The 21,368-nt window shown below is 40.0% G+C and overlaps 1 protein-coding gene across 1 annotated transcript in view; it reads right to left on the reverse strand.

Annotated features, from left to right (window-relative positions):
• LOC149172265 (protein GAMETE CELL DEFECTIVE 1, mitochondrial-like) overlaps positions 1-20,382 on the reverse strand; it is a 62,408-nt gene extending 42,026 nt beyond the window's left edge. Inside the window, exons 1-2 of the mRNA XM_089424282.1 lie at positions 19,384-20,382; positions 18,918-19,156 (exon numbers count right to left, since the gene is read on the reverse strand). Coding sequence (XP_089280408.1) covers positions 18,918-19,156; positions 19,384-19,914 — 770 coding nt within the window. The 5' untranslated portion in view covers positions 19,915-20,382. The remainder of the gene's footprint in view (positions 1-18,917; positions 19,157-19,383) is intronic.
• Positions 20,383-21,368: the final 986 nt, after the last annotated feature.

A 21,368-nucleotide genomic window follows, 5' to 3' on the forward strand; every position in this document is an offset into this window, starting at 1 on the left:
ACAAATGTCAAGTGGCACCACATATAACTCTACCTCATCTATGAAACTGGATGTGATTAGCAAATCTTAGCTTACATTGTTTAGTCACCTGTAACAAGGCATTTTCACATATCCAACCCAAAGGATATGGTTTCTAATGAGGCTTAGTATCCAATCCCAATTTCTTAAGAGTTTCCTCATAAATAAGATTAATTTGTCGTCCATTATCAACAGATGTATCAATCTTGGTGAGTTTTGAGATAACCCTAATATGAAATGGTTCACTTTGTTTCCTTTCCTCATGTATCACTTCAGATTTTGAAGAATAAGCATAGGAACTAGAACTAGCAACGGAAGATATACCTCGTATTCCCATGGCCGTGATCTTGGTTTCATCACCTGAATCTGATCTAAGATACTATAGGATTGTGACTGTATTCTTCTATTTACCCTTCCAATCTCTGAACCATTTTGGCTTTGGTTATAGATGAAGTTTCCAACATTTATCCTCATCATGTCCTTCCTTCTTGCAATAGGAATACAAAGGCTTCTCATGTTCTTTCTTTACTGTGGCTATCCATTTAAGTTTATCCTTTCCTTTGTTCTTGCCTTCCTTTCATTGAACAAATTCCATGGAGAAACTAGCATTAACATTCCTTCTACCTGACTCAATGTGAGTTGCTTGTACACAAACTTCATCCAGATTAGTCGGATTAAACATAAGAATAGTATGCTTCAAATGAGTATGTAACTTGCCAATGTACTTTAATAGAGTTTCTTATGTATAAACTTTAAAGAGGAATGCCCAATGTTAAAGCCTTTTTTCAGAACTCTCAGAGTAAAATCTTGCAAGTTTTGTCCTCTACCTTATCTTAGATTTTGCCATTCCATTAATGCTTGTCGCATATATCCTAATGGATATAATTGCTTATTTAATGCAAATGTAAATTCATATCAAGATGTCATTTTACCTTTCATATGAAGATCTTCTTGAACTTTGCTCTCCCAACATATCAGTGTTATGCCTCCTAGTTAGAGACTAACGAGTTGACCCTTGGCTTCTTCATCCACAATTCTTTGAACCCTGCAATAGACTCCAATCTACACAATCAAATTATCTAGCTTTTATGCATTAAGTTTGCCATTATGCATTCACAAATCAAATTTCACATCGAATTTTAATAAAGGCAATTCAGAATCAGTTTTCTAGTTGCCCTTTTTTGAGGTAGAGATAGAAGTGGAGATGAAGGTGGAGAAAAAGGAGGGGGTGAAGGAGGAATTCATGGAGGGTCACCACCAACTCCTTCATCTTTAACTGGACTAGGGTCATCTCCTTTTTCTCTATTCTTTGCACAACTCTTCCACCATGGCTTTCATGTCAAGAAAAACTTGTTGAAACAGCCTTTCAGACTCCGTGAGGCTTTATTCCCCTTCATGTTCCATTACTTGTTGTGGAAACGTTTGCCTCTTACCATTCTCAAGATTAAACTCTTCAAGCAATCCTTCTCCAAGACTGAGCTTAGACCTGGTAAGCAGTGAACACTTTGCAAATCCTAAATCATACCTTCTCTGATACCAAATTTGATCCGAAATTAACACTAGAATTGCATGTGAATGTTAACTTCAAAAACTGCCATAACTAGTTCTTAAAACTTGATGGACAATTGAAAAGACTGCAGAGAAGAAATGAACAACAGAAAAAACAAAAAAACAAAAAAAAAAAAAAAAAGGAAGACAAGAAATGCAAGTTGATAACAAAGTTAACCACTCTTGGGTTACATCTCCAAGTCTGTTTCCAATGAGCAATTGATCAATTGATAAGATGTGAAATACACTTTAAGTAGTTTGTTACATCTCATATGGCCTCCAACCTACAATAAGAGGGTTGTAGGACTGCCACAATCCTCTCTCAACTCTTGGTTTTCCATGAAATAGCTTCTAAAGCCTCATTTCTTCAAAATTGCAGAACTTAAACTCGACATAAAAATAAATTATGCGTGTTGTTTTGTCAACAATCTGGCCTCTAGTGCAATGGTGAGAACGTCGTGTTTTAAAAACACAGGTCACAAGTTTAAATATGCTCAGCCTGAATTTTCCAAAACTCTGCTGGAAAATACACCTTAAAACAATTTCTACACAACATACTTCACAACTTGAAGCCATGGTGCAATGGTAAGGCATGAAGTTAATATAGGATAGGTCGTGAGTTCAATTCTCAATTGTCCTTTTTGGGATATAAAATTATTTTTTGGCATAATATTTGGTTATGATCTGCCATACTTTATTATTGTCCACCCCCATGACATATATCATAACAACTTTTGGCTTATTACATTATTCACGTAACCAACAAATTTGCCATATCATAATCTGCCAACAAACCAAATCCACTAACCAAGTGCCCGCCATGTAATCCTTCTAGAAGGCCCATGTGGCAACCATATGGCAGCTTGTGGTTGGCCCATGTGGCAACCCTTGGTTGTTTGTAGTTGTTCCACGTGGTGCTGCGTGGCAACCTATAGTTGGTATGTGCTAGTCTCCCATTGGTCCACATGGTGCCACATGGAAATCTCTCATTGGTCCATGTGGTGTCGCATGGCAGTCTCCCATTAAGGATGTCAACAATGCCACATGTCACCTTGTCATCATGCCATGTCACGCTACCATATCAACATAGTTGCCACATCAACAATGCCATGTCAATGCCACATCAACATCTATACTTCCACCTATTATGCCACATCATTGTAAGTATTGCCACTTGTCACTTTTCGTACCACCACATCAGAATCGATGTCAACTTCCATACCGCCACATCAACATTTGTATAGACACATGTCAATCCCTAGTGATGCACGTGTCAACCTTGCACATCTTTCTACCTGTTTGGCCAAAACTTCAATAGGCCATAACTTTCTCATACGATGCTTGTTTGACCCCATTCAAGTGGTGTTGGAAAGCTCTCGATGAGCTCTCTGACATGGAAACCTTTCCATTAGCATTTGAGGCATCAATTTTGATCAATTGTGGAGATACTCCTAGATCATCTATACTGGGTTGTCATATCTGCAAACTAATTACAGGATTTGCACATCATTATTAAGTTCACGTTCTCACTAGCTATAGTGATCCGTAATCCTGCTTTGACCAACTATCTTTATGATGATTCGATAGAAATTTATCATCGTCATGAAGATCACAACCCACTCCTATGTTGCACGGGGGCCCTTCTCCCCAAAAAAACCCATGTACCTGTGTTTTGGGGACTTGTGGACCCTTAGGAAACGTCCCAAAATTGTTGGGGACTTGATCAAGAACTCAATGACTTGTTATCTGTACACAAGACATTCCAAGTGTTGAGAAATCAATGCTAGTAGGATTAGCATTAGATTTCTCTTTCTTAATAATTACTTGTGAATTATGTTGGCTTCTTTTACTTAATTGTTATATTATCTTTCATCAAGCAATTACCAAATTATGTGTGCATGAAGATCACAAAAACACAAGACACAAGATGTAGGCACAATGCCAGAGCAAAACCCCTATCTAGGGGAAAACCCAGTCAAAATCTCTTCCTTCAATAGTGTTAAAATTGGTAACTAGGGCCAAACTCCAAGTGGGTCATCTTATTAATGGAAGCTGATATTTTTCTTGGATCCCTCTCATCGAGAGGTGTAGGATTGATCTAAAGATCATCCGATTCCGATAAATATTCATGGAGATATGAATTTATTTGTGTTATGGGACAATTCATCAAGGTCGGCCAGCAACCAAATAAACCCCACTTGTGCTCAACGTTTTAGCATATAGAGGTGGCCTTCAAGTCATTTCAACACACTTTCTCTTCCTCTCTACTTGTATTTGGGTTTTAGTAGGAGGAGAGATCCTAAGCGATAACGTTGCCCTAATCCAGAGGGCAAAAGCCGAAACTGCCGGAACAGTGAGGAAAGCTGACGCAGATGGCAGAAGTCGGAACTGCCGAGAACTGTCGGAACTGCTAGAACTGTCGGGAACTGCTGAAACTGCTGGAACTGTCGGGACTGCCGGGAACTACCGCAGCTGTTGGGAACTGTCGAAACTGCCAGGAACTGCCAGAACTACCGAGAACTGTTGGGAACTACTGTTATTGTGGGAACTGCTAGAACTACCGAGAACAGTTGGAACTGCCGGGAACAATCGGAATTGCCGAGAACAGCGAGAACTGCTGGGAGCTGTCAAAGCATCTGTCTCTGAAGGAGAGCAGCATACAAGGGACAGCTAACTAACACTAGGACAGTTGTATGGTACTTAGCAGCAAATACACCAAGCATGCAATGTTACAGCTAGTATGCAAGGGACAGCTAGCATGCAAGCAAGGGACAACAAGCATGCTAGGGACAACAAACAAGCAAGGTGCAGTCAGAGCATAAGTCAGTACGGCAACATGGTGTAGCAATGGCATATAATGCAGTGCAGTGATGGGTACAGTCATGATTAATGAAGCGTGATGAGACGCAGCATAGTGATGATAGATGCAGCATGGTGCAACGCGGTGAGGTGCAGCATGATGACGAAATGCAGCACAACAATAGGTGAAGGAGTCACCTTGGAGAATCAGTTGAAGCAGCATGTCTTCAACTGATCTCATGTATCATCTTCTTAGATATGATCTATGCTCTTATCTAGATAAGTCAAAGTGTTGACTTCTATTGTAAACGTACTCTCTCTCTCTCTTTTGAACTATTGAAGAACATATAAGAAGAATTGATCAAGGGTTTCCCCATATTGGGGTTTGTCCCTAGCTAGCGCCACATCTTGTGTCCTCTTGTCTTGGCTTGTCTTCTGCGATTTATGTTTATGTTCTATCTGCAGTTTACTTTAATGCTAATGTGATTGCTAATCTGGAAAAGATATTGAGCTAATTATGAAAATTGAAATAAATGGCTCTAAGCATAGAACATACCTAAAATTAACATGGTATCAGAGCTAAGGTGAAGACAATGCCCAAGCAAGAGTGAAAGAGCAATCACCGAAGATAGTTGGGAAAGAACAAAAGGATCAGTGGATTCCTCGTCCCTCTTCAAATTCACTGAGGGTGAAGTCGAAGCAGAGAATATTATCAGAATGGTGCAGCAGAAGTTTCTGATGGCCTACCTAAAGATCACTTCATTGGGAAGTCCAGATCTAAGGGTGGAAGGAAAGGCAGATGTCTTGGTTGCAATAAGTTTGGCCATTATGCGAAGGAGTGTCTAAGGTAGGGACACATCAGTTGATGATGATAACAATCATTCCAGGGACATCTTCAATGATCAAAGGAATGACAGGTAATGCAGGTCATCAAGGAAACGACCGACTCTTCAAAGAAAGCAAGGAACCCCGGGTATGAAGAATCAAATGTTGTTTTTGATAAGATAAAGAAGCGTTATCTTGTATTGGCCCTCTCCTTCAGATTCTTTGGGAATCTAGCTTATTGATCGTAGTGCTTCAAGGCACCTCATCGGATAGAAGGGTGCTCTCTCGAATTTGGTAGAGACAGAAACAACTATGGGATTATACATGGAGTCGATGTCACCTATCCCGGAAAGGGTGTAGGGAATATTACCCCTCAATTGAATGAGGGTAACTCTATTCATTTACAAGAATATGTTTTATGTACCTAATAGCAAGAAGAACCTGGTGTCCATCTCGGAAATGGAAGTCAAAGGTTTCAGGGTGGCATTCATCGATGGAAAGGTACATGTTAAAAAGTAGAATTTTCAAAGATGCTTTTTCTCATGGGTTCAGGGTTGGCAATTTGTATCAAGTTGCAGGATGGTCCATTGGGGATCATGTCAATTGACATATCGCATCTATAACACCAGAGGTCTACCTACGGGGCCCTACCTGATGTCAGTCAGATGGTGATAGGGATGCCTGAATTCAAGAAGAGCATGAAGGTATATGTCTGAGATATACCGAAGGAAAATCTTATAAGGGGACCATTCCCCTCATGCAGCGAGTCCACAGGTTTGGGACAACCCGAGGAGTTTGAGATTCATGATCGGGAATCTCATGTATACATGTGGAAGAAAGCCCTCTATGGCTTGAAGCAAAACACCCCGGGCGTAGTATGAGAGGATTGATAGATGTCTGATGAAGCTGAGATTCACTAGGAGTGAAACCGATCCAAACCATTACCGGAAGGTTGTGGATGATAGACCTCTCATACCGGCACCTTATGAGGACGACCTATTTCAAACAGGTGTAGGCCCTCTCACTTGCAGAAGTAAGAGGGAGTTGGATTCCAGATGTGGAATGGTAAATTGCAAGCCCATGACTACCTCGAGGGATCTTAACTTTCAGAAGTTATATGGTGATGACGTCGGACCAGATTTGGGAAATGCCTTTGAGTTTCATAAACTCATTTGCATTGATGTTCATGGTGAACTTCCGTCCGAACATATGTTTTGCAATTAGCATGGTGAGCTCATATTTGGTTGAGCCTCACTGGATTGGTGCCAAGAATCTTCTAAGATATCTTCGGGGCAAAATTTCTCATGGATTGAGATACACTGTCGGAAATATGAAGTTGCATGATTATTCGAATGTTGACTGGGCAGGCAGTGTGGAGGATCACTAGAGCACTTCTCAGCTCTGGTTCTCTTTGGGTTCTACTTCGATATCATGGATGAGTAGGAAGTAGAAGTCGGTTGCTATATGCACCGCCAAGACCGAATACATAGCTACGAGTATGATCTCGTATGAAGCTGCCTAGTTGTGGAAGCTCTTCAGTGAGCTATTTGTACACATGATGAATACCATTGTGATTCTCTATGACAACTAGAGGGAGGATTCGATTATTGAGGAATCCTGTATTCGATGATTGCTCCAGCAGATAGACATCAAATACTGCCTTATCTGGGATATGGTAAGTCGATGAGCAAGGAGGCTCCATCGCATTGAGACTGATGTACAAGTAACAGACATTTTGTCAAAGCCTCAGGAAAGGTCAAATTTGTGACTTTCCTTAACGACTTGGAGTCGTTGAGAGACCTTCTTATAAGGGTCTTGCATGTTGCATGCATTGAGCTCTAGGAGCTCTGGGGGGCTTGGGGTACTTACTGGAGCAACATACGACCACAGGGCGACTCACCCTCCCCTGGTGGTGCGCTATGTACAGGATGATAGGTTCGACCTTCCCCTATGATACCCCGTGGCGACTATGGAACAGGATGATTAGTTCTCCTGTGGGCCGGATGATTAGTTCTCCCGTGGCAACTGTGGAGCAGGATGATTAGTTCTCTTGTGGGTCGGGATGATTAGTTCTCTCGTGGCACCTGTGAAACAGGATGATTAGTTCGCCTGTGGGCCGGGATGATTAGTTCTCCCGTGGCAATTGTGGAACAGGATGATTAGTTCTCCCGTGGCAACTGTGAAACAAGATGATTAGTTCTCCTGTGGGCCGGGATGATTAGTTCTCCCGTGGCAATTGTGGAACAGGATGATTAGTTCTCTTGTGGGCCAGGATGATTAGTTCTCCTGTGGCAACTGTGAAACAGGATGATTAGTTCTCCTGTGGGCCGGGATGATTAGTTCTCCCGTGGCAACTGTGAAACAGGTTGATTAGTTCTCCTGTGGGCCGGAATGATTAGTTCTCCCGTGGCGACTGTGGTGCGGGATGATTCATTCTCCTGTGGACAGGATGATTAGTTCTCCTGTCTAGGCATCCTACCCATGCAGTCTAGGACTCATGGGAAGTACCTCTCAGTTGATCAATGTGCAGGGAAATGGGGTTAGGGATCCTAGTAGTACTATCGATGGACGCATCATTGTATCTATCGTACTCCCTATGCTAGGATGACCTCCATTTATCTGGGATAAATGAAACCAATCTAGGATCAGTATGAGTGGTTTGAGACACTCTCTTGTGATATTGATCTGGAATTAATAAAATTGCCTTCGGGCAATAAGAGTGATGTGACACACTCTCTTCAGATGAAACTGACTTCGGGTCAGTAGAGAATGGTATGAGTCATTCTCGATCAATTCTTCTTCTTCATGGTTCAACAGAGCAAAGCAGAGCAGTGCAGGGCACTGATGGTAGAGATAGTACAATTGGACATATGGATCAACGAATGGAGTTCTCCCTAGTTGAGAGGGAGTGTTAAAATTGGCAACTAGGGCCAAACTCCATGTGGGTCATCTTATTAATGGAAGCTGATATTTTTCTTGGATCCCTCTCATCGAGAGGTGCAGGATTGATCTAAAGATCATCCAATTCCGATAAGTATTCATGGAGATATGAATTTATTTGTGTTATGGGGCAATTCGTCAAGGTCGGCCAGCAACCAAATAAACCCCAGTTATGCTCAACGTTTTAGTATAAATAGAGGTGGCTTCAAGTCATTTCAACACACTTTCTCTTCCTCTCTACTGGTCTTTGGGTTTTAGTAGGAGGAGAGATCCTAAGCGATAACACTACCCTAATCCAGAGGGAAAAAGCCGGAACTGCAATAACAGCTGATGTAGAGGACAGAAGCCGGAACTGTCGGGAACTGTTGGAACTGCCAAAACTTCCAGGACTGTCGAAACTGCCGGGGAATGTCGAGACTGTCGGGAACTGCGGGAATTGTCGGGAACTGCCAGAGCAGGCGGAACTGCCGGGAACTGCCAGAGAAGTCGGAACTGTCGGGAACAGCCGGAGCAACCGGAACAGTCGGAGCAGCCGGAACAGCCGAAACAGCCAGGGACTGCCGGAACTGTCGGGACCTGCCGGAACTGCCAGAACAGCCGTAACAGTCGATACTGTTGGAACTGTCAGGAACTATCGAAGCATCTATCTCCGAAGGAGAGCAGCATGCAAGGGACAGCTAACTAACATTGGGACAGTTGTATGGTACTTAGCAAAAAATACACCAAGCATGCAAGGGACAGCTCGCATGCAAGGGACAGCTAGTATGCAAGGGACAACAAGCATGCTAGGGACAACAAGCAAGCAAGGTGCAGCCAGAGCATAGGTCAGTACAGCAACATGGTGTAGCAATGGCACATAATGCAGTACAGTGATGGGTACAATCATGATTAATGAAGCGTGATGAGATGCAGCATAGTGATGATGTGTGCAACATGGTGCAGCGCAATGAGGTGCAGCATGATGACGAAATGCAGCACAACAATAGGTGAAGGAGTCATCTTGGAGAATCAGTTGAAGCAGCATGTCTTCAACTGATCTCATGTATCATCTTGTTAGAGATGATCTATGCCCTTATCTAGATAAGTCAAAGTGTTAACTTCTGTTGTAAACGTACTCTCTCTCTCTCTGTTGAACTATTGAAGAACATATAAGAAGAATTGATCAAGGGTTTCCCCACATTGGGGTTTGTCCCTGGCTAGCGCCACATCTTGTGTCCTCTTGTCTTGGCTTGTCTTCTGCGATTTATGTTTATGTTCTATCTGCAGTTTACTTTAATGCCGATGTGATTGCTAATCTGGAAAAGATATTGAGCTAACTATGAAAATTGAAATAAATTGCTCTAAGCATAGAACATACCTAAAATTAACAAATAGTTTTGCTTGAGACTCTTCAACGTAGACAAAGATCTCCTCCACACCAAGCCAACCTCTTCAATCCAACCTTCGACCCTAGCAACTTCAACTTGGCAGCTTTTGGCATCAGTGACAGCTTCAGACTTCAACCCTAGCAACTTCGACTTAGCGGCTTCCTGCATCAGCAGCAACTTCGACTTTGACAAGGAGACTTCAATCTCCTAAACTAGCCCACACAAGAGAGAGAGAGAGATACAAAAACTTCGATTTTGTCCTTCCCTTCCTTCTTGACCAAACTCGCGCTCCTTTTAGCCTCCTTCACCTTCACACTTTTTTCCAGCTTCCAACATCAGATATTGAACTATGTGAGAGAGAGATGGGATGCTACAAATGAAGTCGAACTGCCTTGTACATATAGCCTTCCAATGAGGTCGAGTTGCCTTCCTTGAGGCCGGTTTGATCTTCTTGAGGCCGACTTGGTGTGGAGGTTACATAATTCATTTTTGACTCAAAAATAATTATTTTTACATTGTTTGAAAGCCCAAGAAGAGTCTCATAAAATATACAATGACTCTAATGACTCCTTATTAATCTTAGGAGTCCACAATGGGGACTTTGACTAATAAAATGATGACCCAAGCATGAAACCCATGCTTTAATAAGTCATTGTAACAATAATAATAATAAAATTGACAAATACATTTTATGAAGACCGAACCTAATTACATTTTTCCACACTTCCTCTTAACTAGGGAGGTATTCATATGGAAGATCTCAAACTATATGAACTATGAAGAGTTTAGGCACCGTAATGCCATGGACTAGATTCCTAACCATGGCAATCTATCCAAGGTGTCTCAATAGTTTAGGCACCGCAATGCCATGGACTAGATTCCTAACCATGGCAATCTATCCAAGGTGTCTCAATAGTTTAGGCACCGCAATGCCATGGACTAGATTCCTGACCAGGGCAATCTATCCAAGTGGGACTAAGATGGACTAAAGCTTTTAGCCTCTCTAGGTACCATCATGCTTACTTACTAACCATCAACCCAGGGATTTAGGTGTGTATCCAAGGTCGGAGCCCTACGACCAACGCCACCTTCCCTACTTCGGGAACTAGACATCAACACATAGTGTCGGCCAGATATCCTCCCAGGCAATGTCTCACACAAAGCCTCAACTTCTCGATTATTCCAATCAGTAACTAATCCTCCTCGATCAAACAAATCGGCACCAAATCTCTCCCAATCAAACTGATCAACAACTCTAAGCATGTAAAACATGCTATCAAACTTCTGAGAGATTTACCTGTACAAACACAACCCCAATCAGTAACAAACGTTCAAATGTACATAAATAGATACAAACCTCTGGGGTCTTCCAGACAACATGATGTTGCGTCTCAACTTTTCACATTAGGACTTAGAGCTTTCCTAATGAATCTTGATAGAAGATTCCTCAACAATGCAGCTTCCTTTCCTACTTCTCATGTAGCAACATATTCTACAAATAGATCTGGCTCTTCTTATCTCAGCAGCCCCTCAAAATATATTCTCCAATTTTCTTCTCTCACGCATGGCCTTCACTAAAACTTACGATTGTTAGTCCTGGTCTAGTGCATGACACATGAAGTAAAGAACCATATCCATCACTCCCTCTTAACCAAGGAGGATCTAATCATTCCTATACAAGGAATATACCGAAGCTCCCTCTTAACCTAGGGATATTCCTTTTATTCAAGCTCCCCTTTAACTTAGGGGGCTCAACTTCTTTTCTACAGCATCGAAGAATCTTTCATTGCTTCCATCCTTCTTATCAGAGTTATCATGACCATCATTATTCACATCATGCTTATCACATCAACTTTACTTTACGAACATCTTCACTATCTTGAAGATTGTGTACCTACACAACTTAGATAGCAAGTACAACCAAATCTACAGAAGCATGAAGTTAACCATATCAAAATCACGGAAGCATGAAGCTTTATATATCAGATGCCCAAACTTAATTACAGACAACAACACATACTCTTCAACTTCTTGCTAAGGTTTTCGTCATAAACCCTAGACTACTTCATCAAGACTTTGAGCATTTCATAATAACTTTCATTACATCTAGGGTTTCAATGTTTCTTTTAGAGGTATGACATACCCTACTACATCATATTGCAAACCCTAGAAACAATTCAGACAAATATAGATCTACAATGTATCTAACAACTTCAGAATTCATATGTTAGACTTCTCACTAGGATTTTGTGTGAGATCCTAGATTTCATATAGGAGTTTTTAACAACCAATCACAGCTCAATTCAAAGTAACAACATGACTAGATTCCACTAAGGTTTGTTGCAAACCCCAGATTTTCTCAAACAATCAAACATTAGTGATAACTAAAACTTAGATTTCAACAATCTTACACAAATCTCTAATTATCACATAGACATCATATATCAGAGATTTGGACTTCCATTAAGGTTTGATTACAAAACCCTAAAATTCACAGATATTATCATCCTAGAGAATCAAACTTCGACTAGGGCTTAGTTCCAAACCCTAGGACTCATGACCATCAACAATTAGGTCAACTCATATATCTAGGATTCCATCATCATGCACAAGCACATCATAACATGTGTTAGTCAAACCCAACTACACAAATATCAATAAGAGTTAGACATATAACAAACTTGATCAGACTAGGGTTTTATCAGACAAACACACACATGCCAAGGATTTCATTTTTAAGACATTATAAGGGTCTTGCTTATACACCCTACCAAACCCTAATGATCTAGGGTTTCAATACAAAACATAGCAAACCATAAATTATCAATACTTCAAAGGTTTGGGATTTCAAACATCACCATTCAACCCTAACAAGTTAGGGTTTCCATAACCATACCAAAACCCCAAACATGACTTCATCAAAACATCAGACATTTTCTTTCAACAATAACCCTAAGTAGGTTAGGGTTTCACACATAATCATCGACATACCCTTAAGTTAGGGTTTTCACAATGAACCTTTCTAGGGTTCCACAAGAGTAATCAAATATATGAGGAGGGTAGATTTATCTAATGATGAATCACCCAATCAAGAATCTTTAAGATTCAAGAAAGCTAGACAAAAAGATGTTAGTAATAGTTTATCAAGAATGAATATGGAGAGAACAAAACTTGTAATTCAAAACATACCTCTTGTTTCTTAACAAACCTTGTAATTCCAATGCTTTGTATTGTGAAGCCTTTGAAGCCTTCTTCCGTGTTCCTTGAGTATTCAACAAGTCTTTTCTAGACAAAAATATGACTAGATGTGATTAATATTTAATATAAACTAACTTAGATAAGTAAGGGAAACTAAATATAAAAGACAATACAAGGAGTAAGATACTTATCTTTAAGAGTTGGTAAGGGCTTCTTCCAAGCTTGAGGGATAGTAAAAGGATATGCAAGGGATAGAGTCCCTAAGAGTTCCTAGCAAATAGGTCTTTGACTTCGGGTCCTTCCATCATGTTCTTCTTTGGTGAAACTTCTTTGGAAAAGTTTGCTTGATCCCTGTCCCTTCTTTCTTGGCCCTTTAGACTTCTTGAATTCTTTGCAGACTTCTTCACTTTTCCTTTTACTAGATCTAAGACTTTATTCTTTTCGGGGATGAGATCTATCCTCTTCTTCCAAGCATTGTAATTGAATGATTCTTCTAATTTGTTCTCTTCCTTTATTGTGTTAGACATTGTCCTTGAAGATAGTAAGCTTCTTTCCTTATAAGGTCTCCTTATGTGATTCTTTAATCAACTTCTTGAGGTTCCTTAGATTAATTTCAATAGATCCTTAAACTATCTTTTTCCTTCTTCTTCACCTTAGCTCCATTCTCCAACTTTAATGATGTTGATCCCAGGCCTCTAATAGCTTTTGTTATCTCCCAATTCCACTATATGAGAAGATGATTCCTTTGATAGAGTGTGAGGTTGTTTACTCTTTCTTCTCATATGCCTAGATGCTTCACTGTTAATAATCCATGCATTATCATTATTAAGTGAACCTGTAAGTGCAGCCAAGAACCCTTGGCTTTTGACTTTGTTGAATAAGTAGTAGAACATCTTTTTGATACAGCTTCCTGCAGTATTGAATCCCATTCTTATCATAGAGGGAGTAATCATTTCCTTCAAGCCAATAATGTGATTTGCAATCTTCTTTGACCTTAGCTCTGAAACCGTGTTGAGAAATCCAATGCTAGTAGAATTAGGGTTAGATTTCTCTTTCTTGATAATTACTTGTGAATTATGTTGGCTTCTTTTACTTATTTGTTATATTATCTTTCATCAAGAAATTACCAAATTATGTGTGCATGAAGATAACAAAAATACACGACACAAGATGTAGGCACACTGTCAGGGCAAAACCCCTATCTAGTGGAAAACCCAGTCAAAATCTCTTCCATCAATAGTTTTCCTTATGACTCTTCAACCTAGACAAAGACCTCCTCCACACCAAGCCAGCCTCTTCGAACCAACCTTTGACCTAGTAGCAGCAGCACTTCGGCCTTCACAACTTCGACTTGACAGCTTCGGACTTCAACCCTAGCAACTTCAACTTGGCAGCGTCTAGCATCAGCAGCAGCTTCAACTTTGACAAGGAGACTTCGATCTCCTAAACTAGCCCACACGAGAGAGAGAGGGAGAGAGAGAGAGAGAGAGAGAGACCAAAACTTTGATTTTGTCCTTCCCTTCCTTCTTGACCAAACTCGCACTCCTTTTAGCCTCCTTCACCTTCACACTTTTTCCCAACTTCCAGCTTCCGGCTTCAGATATCGAACTATGTGAGAGAGAGATAAGATGCTACAAATGAAGTCGAACTACCTTGTAAGTTGTCTATATAGCCTTCCAATGAGGTTGAGTTGTCTTCCTTGAGGCTGACTTAGTGTGGAGGTTACATAATTGATTTTTGACTCGAAAATAATTCTATTCACATCGTTCGAAAGCCCAAGAAGGGTCTCAAAAAAACATACAATGACTCCAATGACTCTTTATTAATCCTAGGAGTCCACGATGGGGACTTTGAGTCTTTTGAGTGATTAAAATGATGACCCAAGCATGAAGCCTGTGCTTTAATAAGTCATTGTAACAAAAAAAATATTAACAAATACATTTTATTAAGACCGAACCTAATTACATTTTTCAACACCGGGCAGATTTCAAGCATTTACCGGGCATATATATTCCATTTTAACAATCATAGACATTGATACTTGGACAATATGATCAATTTTCCCATCCATTATTTTTGTGTCACAATGAATCTAAATTTGTTGTACAAGTTGCAACTCAAAACATAGGATTTGTATGATGGGTTTCAATTTGAGTTTCTGATGAGTTAATATTGTATTTTCAGCAACAACACTACAACAAGAAAATCCTTCAAGTTTAAAAAACAGAAAATGCAATATTTAAAAGGGTTGATCCTTGTGGTTATTGCTCTTATTCTTCACATCTTTTGGGTCATCTCAGCTTTCACATATTGTACATGGGTTTCCATATCATTCAAGTCCCAAAGCTTCTATTATTTGAACCTCGAGCATTGTGAAAACAATTAGATATTAGTGACTCAGATTGGGTACTAAATGTCTAAATAAATTCCTATTCAATCACCTTCTTAATCTAATATATGAATCTAATATCTTTACATAAACAAAGTGTTCTATGGTGGTTTCAACACAACTATGAAAGTCTGCAAAACATATTAAGAAGGGAATACCTTTTATGTTTCAACATAAGCATCATTATCAAGAAATATGAGGAAAAATTCTGCTATAGAGACAACTCTCTATCGCATGAAAAGTAAACCACATTTTGCTCATGTCTAGTAGCCAATAATCGAATGTCACTCAACCCTTTTTTTAATTGCTTGGGCTTTTTTAGGATTCCCAAGTGTAAGGGTTGTGCATAATACATTATAGTATAGCTTGTTATGCTTACAAGTTTGAAGCAACTACAAATGTTTGTGGTGAATTCTATAATTGCCATCCCCAACTTGTTGTCCCCAAAAAAAAATTGGGGGTGCGCTCCAGTCGTCTCGGGGATATGTCCCCTCATCCCCGTCATTCCCCTATCCCAAAAGCCAATGCAACATACCAAATTACAGGAACATGTTCCTATAATTATTTGCTTAGTAGTCAACTTTTAATCTATGTCATATGTCATATGTTTATCTTTCGGTTCAATCCTTGAAAATGGTGAGTAATTTGTCAAAAACGGATGTTTTTGAGGTCTAAAGGTAGGAAAACGGGTTAGGGTTTGTTTCTTGGTACAATTGATGACAAATAAGGACTGAACAAATCTCATTGATATCAATATTCAAAACTAATGGTGCATGAGTCAACCCATCTATGGCAACTCCCTCTTTCTTATGCGAATCCTCCAACAACTAGAGTAAGAGTCCCAGCGTCCTTTTGCTAAGAGAATTCCTTTGTAACAACCTTATCCTAGTACTCTTCATATTTCCATAAATTGCAATCAAGGAATCAATCAATTATTCCATAGTTGACCCTATCCCTATCTCCTCGAGGCTAGAGAAACCCTCCTCCAACATGGAATCTTACCATAATTACTCAACGAGATCTACGAGTAACCTATAAAGGCCACCTTCTCATAGTCCTCCAGCCAAAACTCGCTCTGATCCATGGTTTTTGTCTCTAATGGTGACTTGTTGACCATCAAACTCCTCCAAATATTGTAAATATGTCATGCATGAAACCAAAAGCAAACTAAAAATTAAAATTGCAACATATAAGACAAAATCTAACTCAAGAACATCACTTGAAGTCATCTAAAAAGATATAGAATCCAATCCCTTCATAAGATATGTGAAGCACTGACCCAACTCCACAAGCATTCCTCCCTCTTGCTCTTGAAACCTACTAATGATCTTTATGTCATCAGTCATATGCCTTGAAGCTCCATTGTCCACATGCCATCACCATGGCAAAGTGGATCTAGCTTAGCAATCAAATCATCCACATCGAAAGCATCCATATTCCCTACAGATTCTTACTATTGTTGGTTTTACTTACTCTTTCCCTTCTTCCTCTCAAGACAATAGGAGAAGAATCACTAAGAGGCAAAGTGATCATGCTTGCCACACCTAAAGTACTTGATAGACTCTCAGTTTCCCTTCTTGTACTTCTAACCCCTCGTGAGTCCTAACTTCCTATCTCCTCTCCTCACCTTACCAATGAGAGGTAAGCCTAATCCATCATCCTCATCCTTGTAACCAGTTGAAAGCATCTCCTCTCCTCACCTTACCAATGAGGGGTAAGCCTAATCCATCATCCTCATCCTTGTAACTAGTTGAAAGCATCTCCTCTCCTCTCCAATGAAAGCACCCCATGATTTGTCAAACTAAGGAAGCTTCTCTCAACCACAAATAACCTAGACAAAGTTATGCCAAGATGAATTGAAGCCATTCAAAACAAACTAAATTAGTTTGTCAACTGACTTCATCACCACTACACTAAGCTAGCCTCTCAACTTCGTTAGCTTCATTAGATAACTAGCTATTGTATTTATCTTACACATGTTGGTCATGATGAGCTTGTTACTTGAGAGGATCTTCCTGGTTCGTTCACACTCTAGTACAAAGTTACCAAAGCATCATTCATCTCCTTGGCAATGCTCTTGCCAGTGATATGAGGGATCAAATGATCCTTAATCGAATCCAATAGGATTCACTTTGAGTTTAGTGCATTCTCCATGAGGTACCAAAAGTTCACTACTTCCAAGAGTTGTTGTAGTCTACACTTCTAGGACACAAAGTTAGAGGCACCTTCTAACAAGGGATTGTCCAACAAACTATGAGTGGCCACTACTACAACTCCATTGAACAAGCTTCAATCTCAGCTCACTCAACCAACTAGGGGGGTATCGCACAGCACAATCCCTCACAAGTTCACGTGCTAACCACTGGCACAAACTTGCTTCAATCATTGAAGCCTAGATATACTACCCATTGAAACTCTTTCCTTCATGTTGATCTCTACATTCACAAAATTCTAGAAGGCTTGAGATATGCCACTCAAACACCATGTTGAAATTCTTCAACACATTGTAACAATCCTAGCATGATTTCTAACCTACCTACTTAGGAAATTCGAGAATTAAAATATCTATCGAAATTGCAATCTAAAATCTACTAGACATTGAAATACATTCTACTAAAGAAAGTTACAACAAGTACACAGATTTGAGTTTATTACTCCTAAAAACAAAAAATACATTGAAAGCTTCAAACTCTACCATTCATCCATTGTTGCTACCTTGAAAACTAAATGAAAAAAACCTATACCTCTGCCTTCTCCTTTGTAGAGTAGAGGGTACAATGAACCTGGACACATGCACAACAATGCCTTCAATTAAATATACCTAAACCCTAGATCTATTCATGGCCTTGGAATTAGCACCCTCAACTTGCATGAAAGATATATTCCAACAAAAGTGTGCCCACTAGAGGAGAGTGCAAGTATGCATACACCTCTCTCTTCTAGGGATCTGCACCCTATCTATTCTTGGAAACTTTCCACTCGTGGAGCACCCTAAGTTAATGTGCATGCAACTACTAAGTTCTCACTAATTGCAAAATCAGAAATAGAACTAAACTACTAAATATAAAAAAGTAGCTAAATTGGAACTAAACTTAGGGTGGGGCATGCATGCTAAGTTTTTGGCATGTATACACCCTTAATTTCCCTGTCCTCCATAACTAACCTAATTTCCCATTACCATTGTAAAAAATTATTTAAGAAAGGCATTCTGCTCTTGTTGTCGTTAAAGTTGTTGCAGAAACCATTGACCGAAATCAATGTTGGAGTACTTCCCACCATACCTTCTCTACATGTGCCCAGATCTTCTCTACTTGTTGTCGCCATTAATGGCACTTTGAGCTCTTAATGAGAATGTTGTTGTATCAACCTTGATTCCTAAAGAATTTGGTTTACCATGTGTACCATCCTTCAAATGAGGAGAAGTGCTCAATGGGTTTTCCAAGATACTATTTCGCAGAAAAATATCCATCTTAACCCCATATATATCCAGTGTCTCAAGGGACCCAAAAATCAAAGTGCCAGCTTCAATGTTTTGCATCTCGTAAACTATTTATCAACATTAAAGTTTGCACCTTGAGCTTTGGTGATCCTGCCTGACAATAGGTCCAAGGATAACATAGACCTATGCTGATTTTTATTTTACGTGCTTAATTCATTTCCACTTTCGTCAGCAGATTATTTTCGTTTGTTTAAACAAAATTTACATACACATACAAAGCGATGATCTCTTACCTGAACCAATGAATGCACCTAGCTTCCCTAGGTGTGGTCAATAGATAGAATAATTAAATTCACATTGTATGACAAATAACAAGAAGGATGCAAAAACTTACTCCGGACAAGTATCCAGCAGCTGCTCCACGGCATCATCAAGTGGACGGCCCATCCTCTTCTCCATTTCCTCCTCGTCCTCCTTCAGCCACAGTATCGCGTGGACCCTCTGGCGCATGATCCTGAAATCCTTTGCCAACCTTTCCACATTGTAAACCTCGGGATTCTCCTTGTGCAGTTTGTACATCTCCTGCTTCTCCGAGTCCTTCAAATAAGAACCCCTGAGCCCCGGCTCCCTCACCTGCATATTTGAAATTGAACGGGCGTATGAACATTTCTGCCTGTTTTCTTGTCAAATATAAAAATACATAGTAGAAATATATTTATAGGGGGAAAAAATTGCCAGTCTGTGTCGATATATGAAAATTACTGTAAAGATAAATGAAGTGAGATTCAAGTTTTTTGCATCGTGTGGATTTTTCTTGTCTTGAAGTGCAGGGTCAGACGTCAAATTTCGACACTGCTCACCTGCTTCAACAAAATAAAGGTTTCAGTCTTCTTCTGATCGATGCTGTCCACAAATTTTTTGTTTTCTTTATATTCCCTTTCGAGCCTCGCCCATTCTTCATCATTAGGATCGGTGCCCGCACCGGCTCGGCCCCGCTGCCTTCTGCCGCCCGCGGCGGTGGCCGGTGGCCCCACGACTTCGCCTTCAGCGACCGGCCGCCCTACAGCTTCCCCCTCAAAGTGATCTTCAGTTAATCCTGTCGACCAGGAAGAGTCCATTCCCCATGGATCTTCCTCCTCCCCCTTCCCCTCCCCTGCCGAACTAGGGCTAGGGTTTTCAACCCAGGCCTGATCCCATGGATCCTTTGGCTCCGATTCTCCGTCTTTGCCGTCGTTGTTTCTACCCGTATTGTAGTTTGCCGAGGCCAAGATTTGCAGGAAATTGCGTGAGGAGGATAAGAGGGTTTGGCGAGTTTGGATGTGGTCCTTGGCTAGAATAATTTTTGGGGACAGAAGGCGAGTGACGGGGACGAGATTGCGCAATCTCTGCATATTTTTGTGGCCTTTGATGTCTTCAGAAGGAAAAAGGAGCGAAATCTAAGTCGGATTCGACGATTTTTAGGCTCATTCTGCTGCAGCAGTTCGGACTAATTCATTAAAATGCGCTCTCAGGGGTGTTCGAGGTTGATGTCTGCGGGAGGTTTTGAAGTTTTTAGCATTGATTTCAAAGGAACCAGCAACCAAACTTTCAGCTTAAAGCTTTACATCCTGCATCCGAGCCCTTAAACGCTGCCACTTGGTTTCTTAACGTTTTGTAACTTTATTCTTGGATTTATTTAATTGACAGAATGACTAAGCAAAAGCTGAGGACCATGGACATAGTGAAAACTCACTCGGACTACCTACCTACCAAAAACAAAATTTAATCTCCTACTGGTTGAGTCTAATCAGAAACAAAATTTAATGGACTTTGCGATGGCAATATTGGAACATCTAGCGGGCCTCCATTTTCAGGTTTGTGGCCACTCTTGGTTGGGAACATAATGGTGGGTTTTGGGATGGGAGAAAGGCTTTACATGTAATTTGTTGATATAGAGATTATCAAAAGAATGGTTTTTTAGATGGTAATCACTCAAGTACAATGTCACATCATTGTTTTTGTTATTAAATATGTTTTTGTTTTGCAATATTTTAATTTTGACAACATTTATTGTTTTTCGTGGTGGGAGGACAGGTGTCTCTTCCTAATTTTGTAGTTATTGTAGTAATATTTAAATAGTTTTTGGAATTCATAATTTGTTTTATTTAATACTAATTCATGAAGAAATTTGATCAAATTCCTTAAGTCCAATTACCTAAGGTCTTTACTGGATGTAAGGTTCTTAACTTTGGAGAGAAGGGCTTCGTATGCTAGTTCAGTGGACTTTGCGCTTCACCCGATCAAATCAATTCATGGATCTTCAAAAGCTAACAACCACTAATAAAAGGGTAAGTCAATCATTTTCATGTGGGTGTGGTTTCTTTGCCTTATTATTTAAGCTCAAGGAGAAGTGGGATTTGATATTCCAAAGGAGGCATTACTTCTACGGATTCAAAGGTTTATATCTAAACAAATGCACTTGTTTTGACCTAGAAGTTGGCATTCCTATAGTTGTTCCTATTTGGGTTTGCCTCCTCCACCTCCCACTTCACTATTGAAAGGATCGTGCCCTAAAATATATTGGTGATTCCATGGGCAAATACATTGACAAGGCTAAGCCAAAACCCCCCCATTTGCTTGTGTAAAAATATGTGTTGAAGTAGAACTAAAGAAAGGAGTTCCCAAAGCACTGAAATTATCATAGGATAATTAGACTTTTATTCAGCAAGTGGATTATGAACAATGCCCTTTTAATTGCAGTTATTGTCATGAATATGGACATTTTGTCAAAAATTACCTAGCGAAAACTCAAGAAACTCAAACAACGCATGCTCAAGAAGAACACTGGCAACAATTAAAGAAGAAA

Source organism: Pinus tabuliformis, chromosome 4_2 (genome assembly GCF_031772625.1).
Source record: "Pinus tabuliformis cultivar Carrire ecotype Pingquan chromosome 4_2, CPIR1, whole genome shotgun sequence".
Classification (NCBI taxonomy): Eukaryota; Viridiplantae; Streptophyta; class Pinopsida; order Pinales; family Pinaceae; genus Pinus; species Pinus tabuliformis.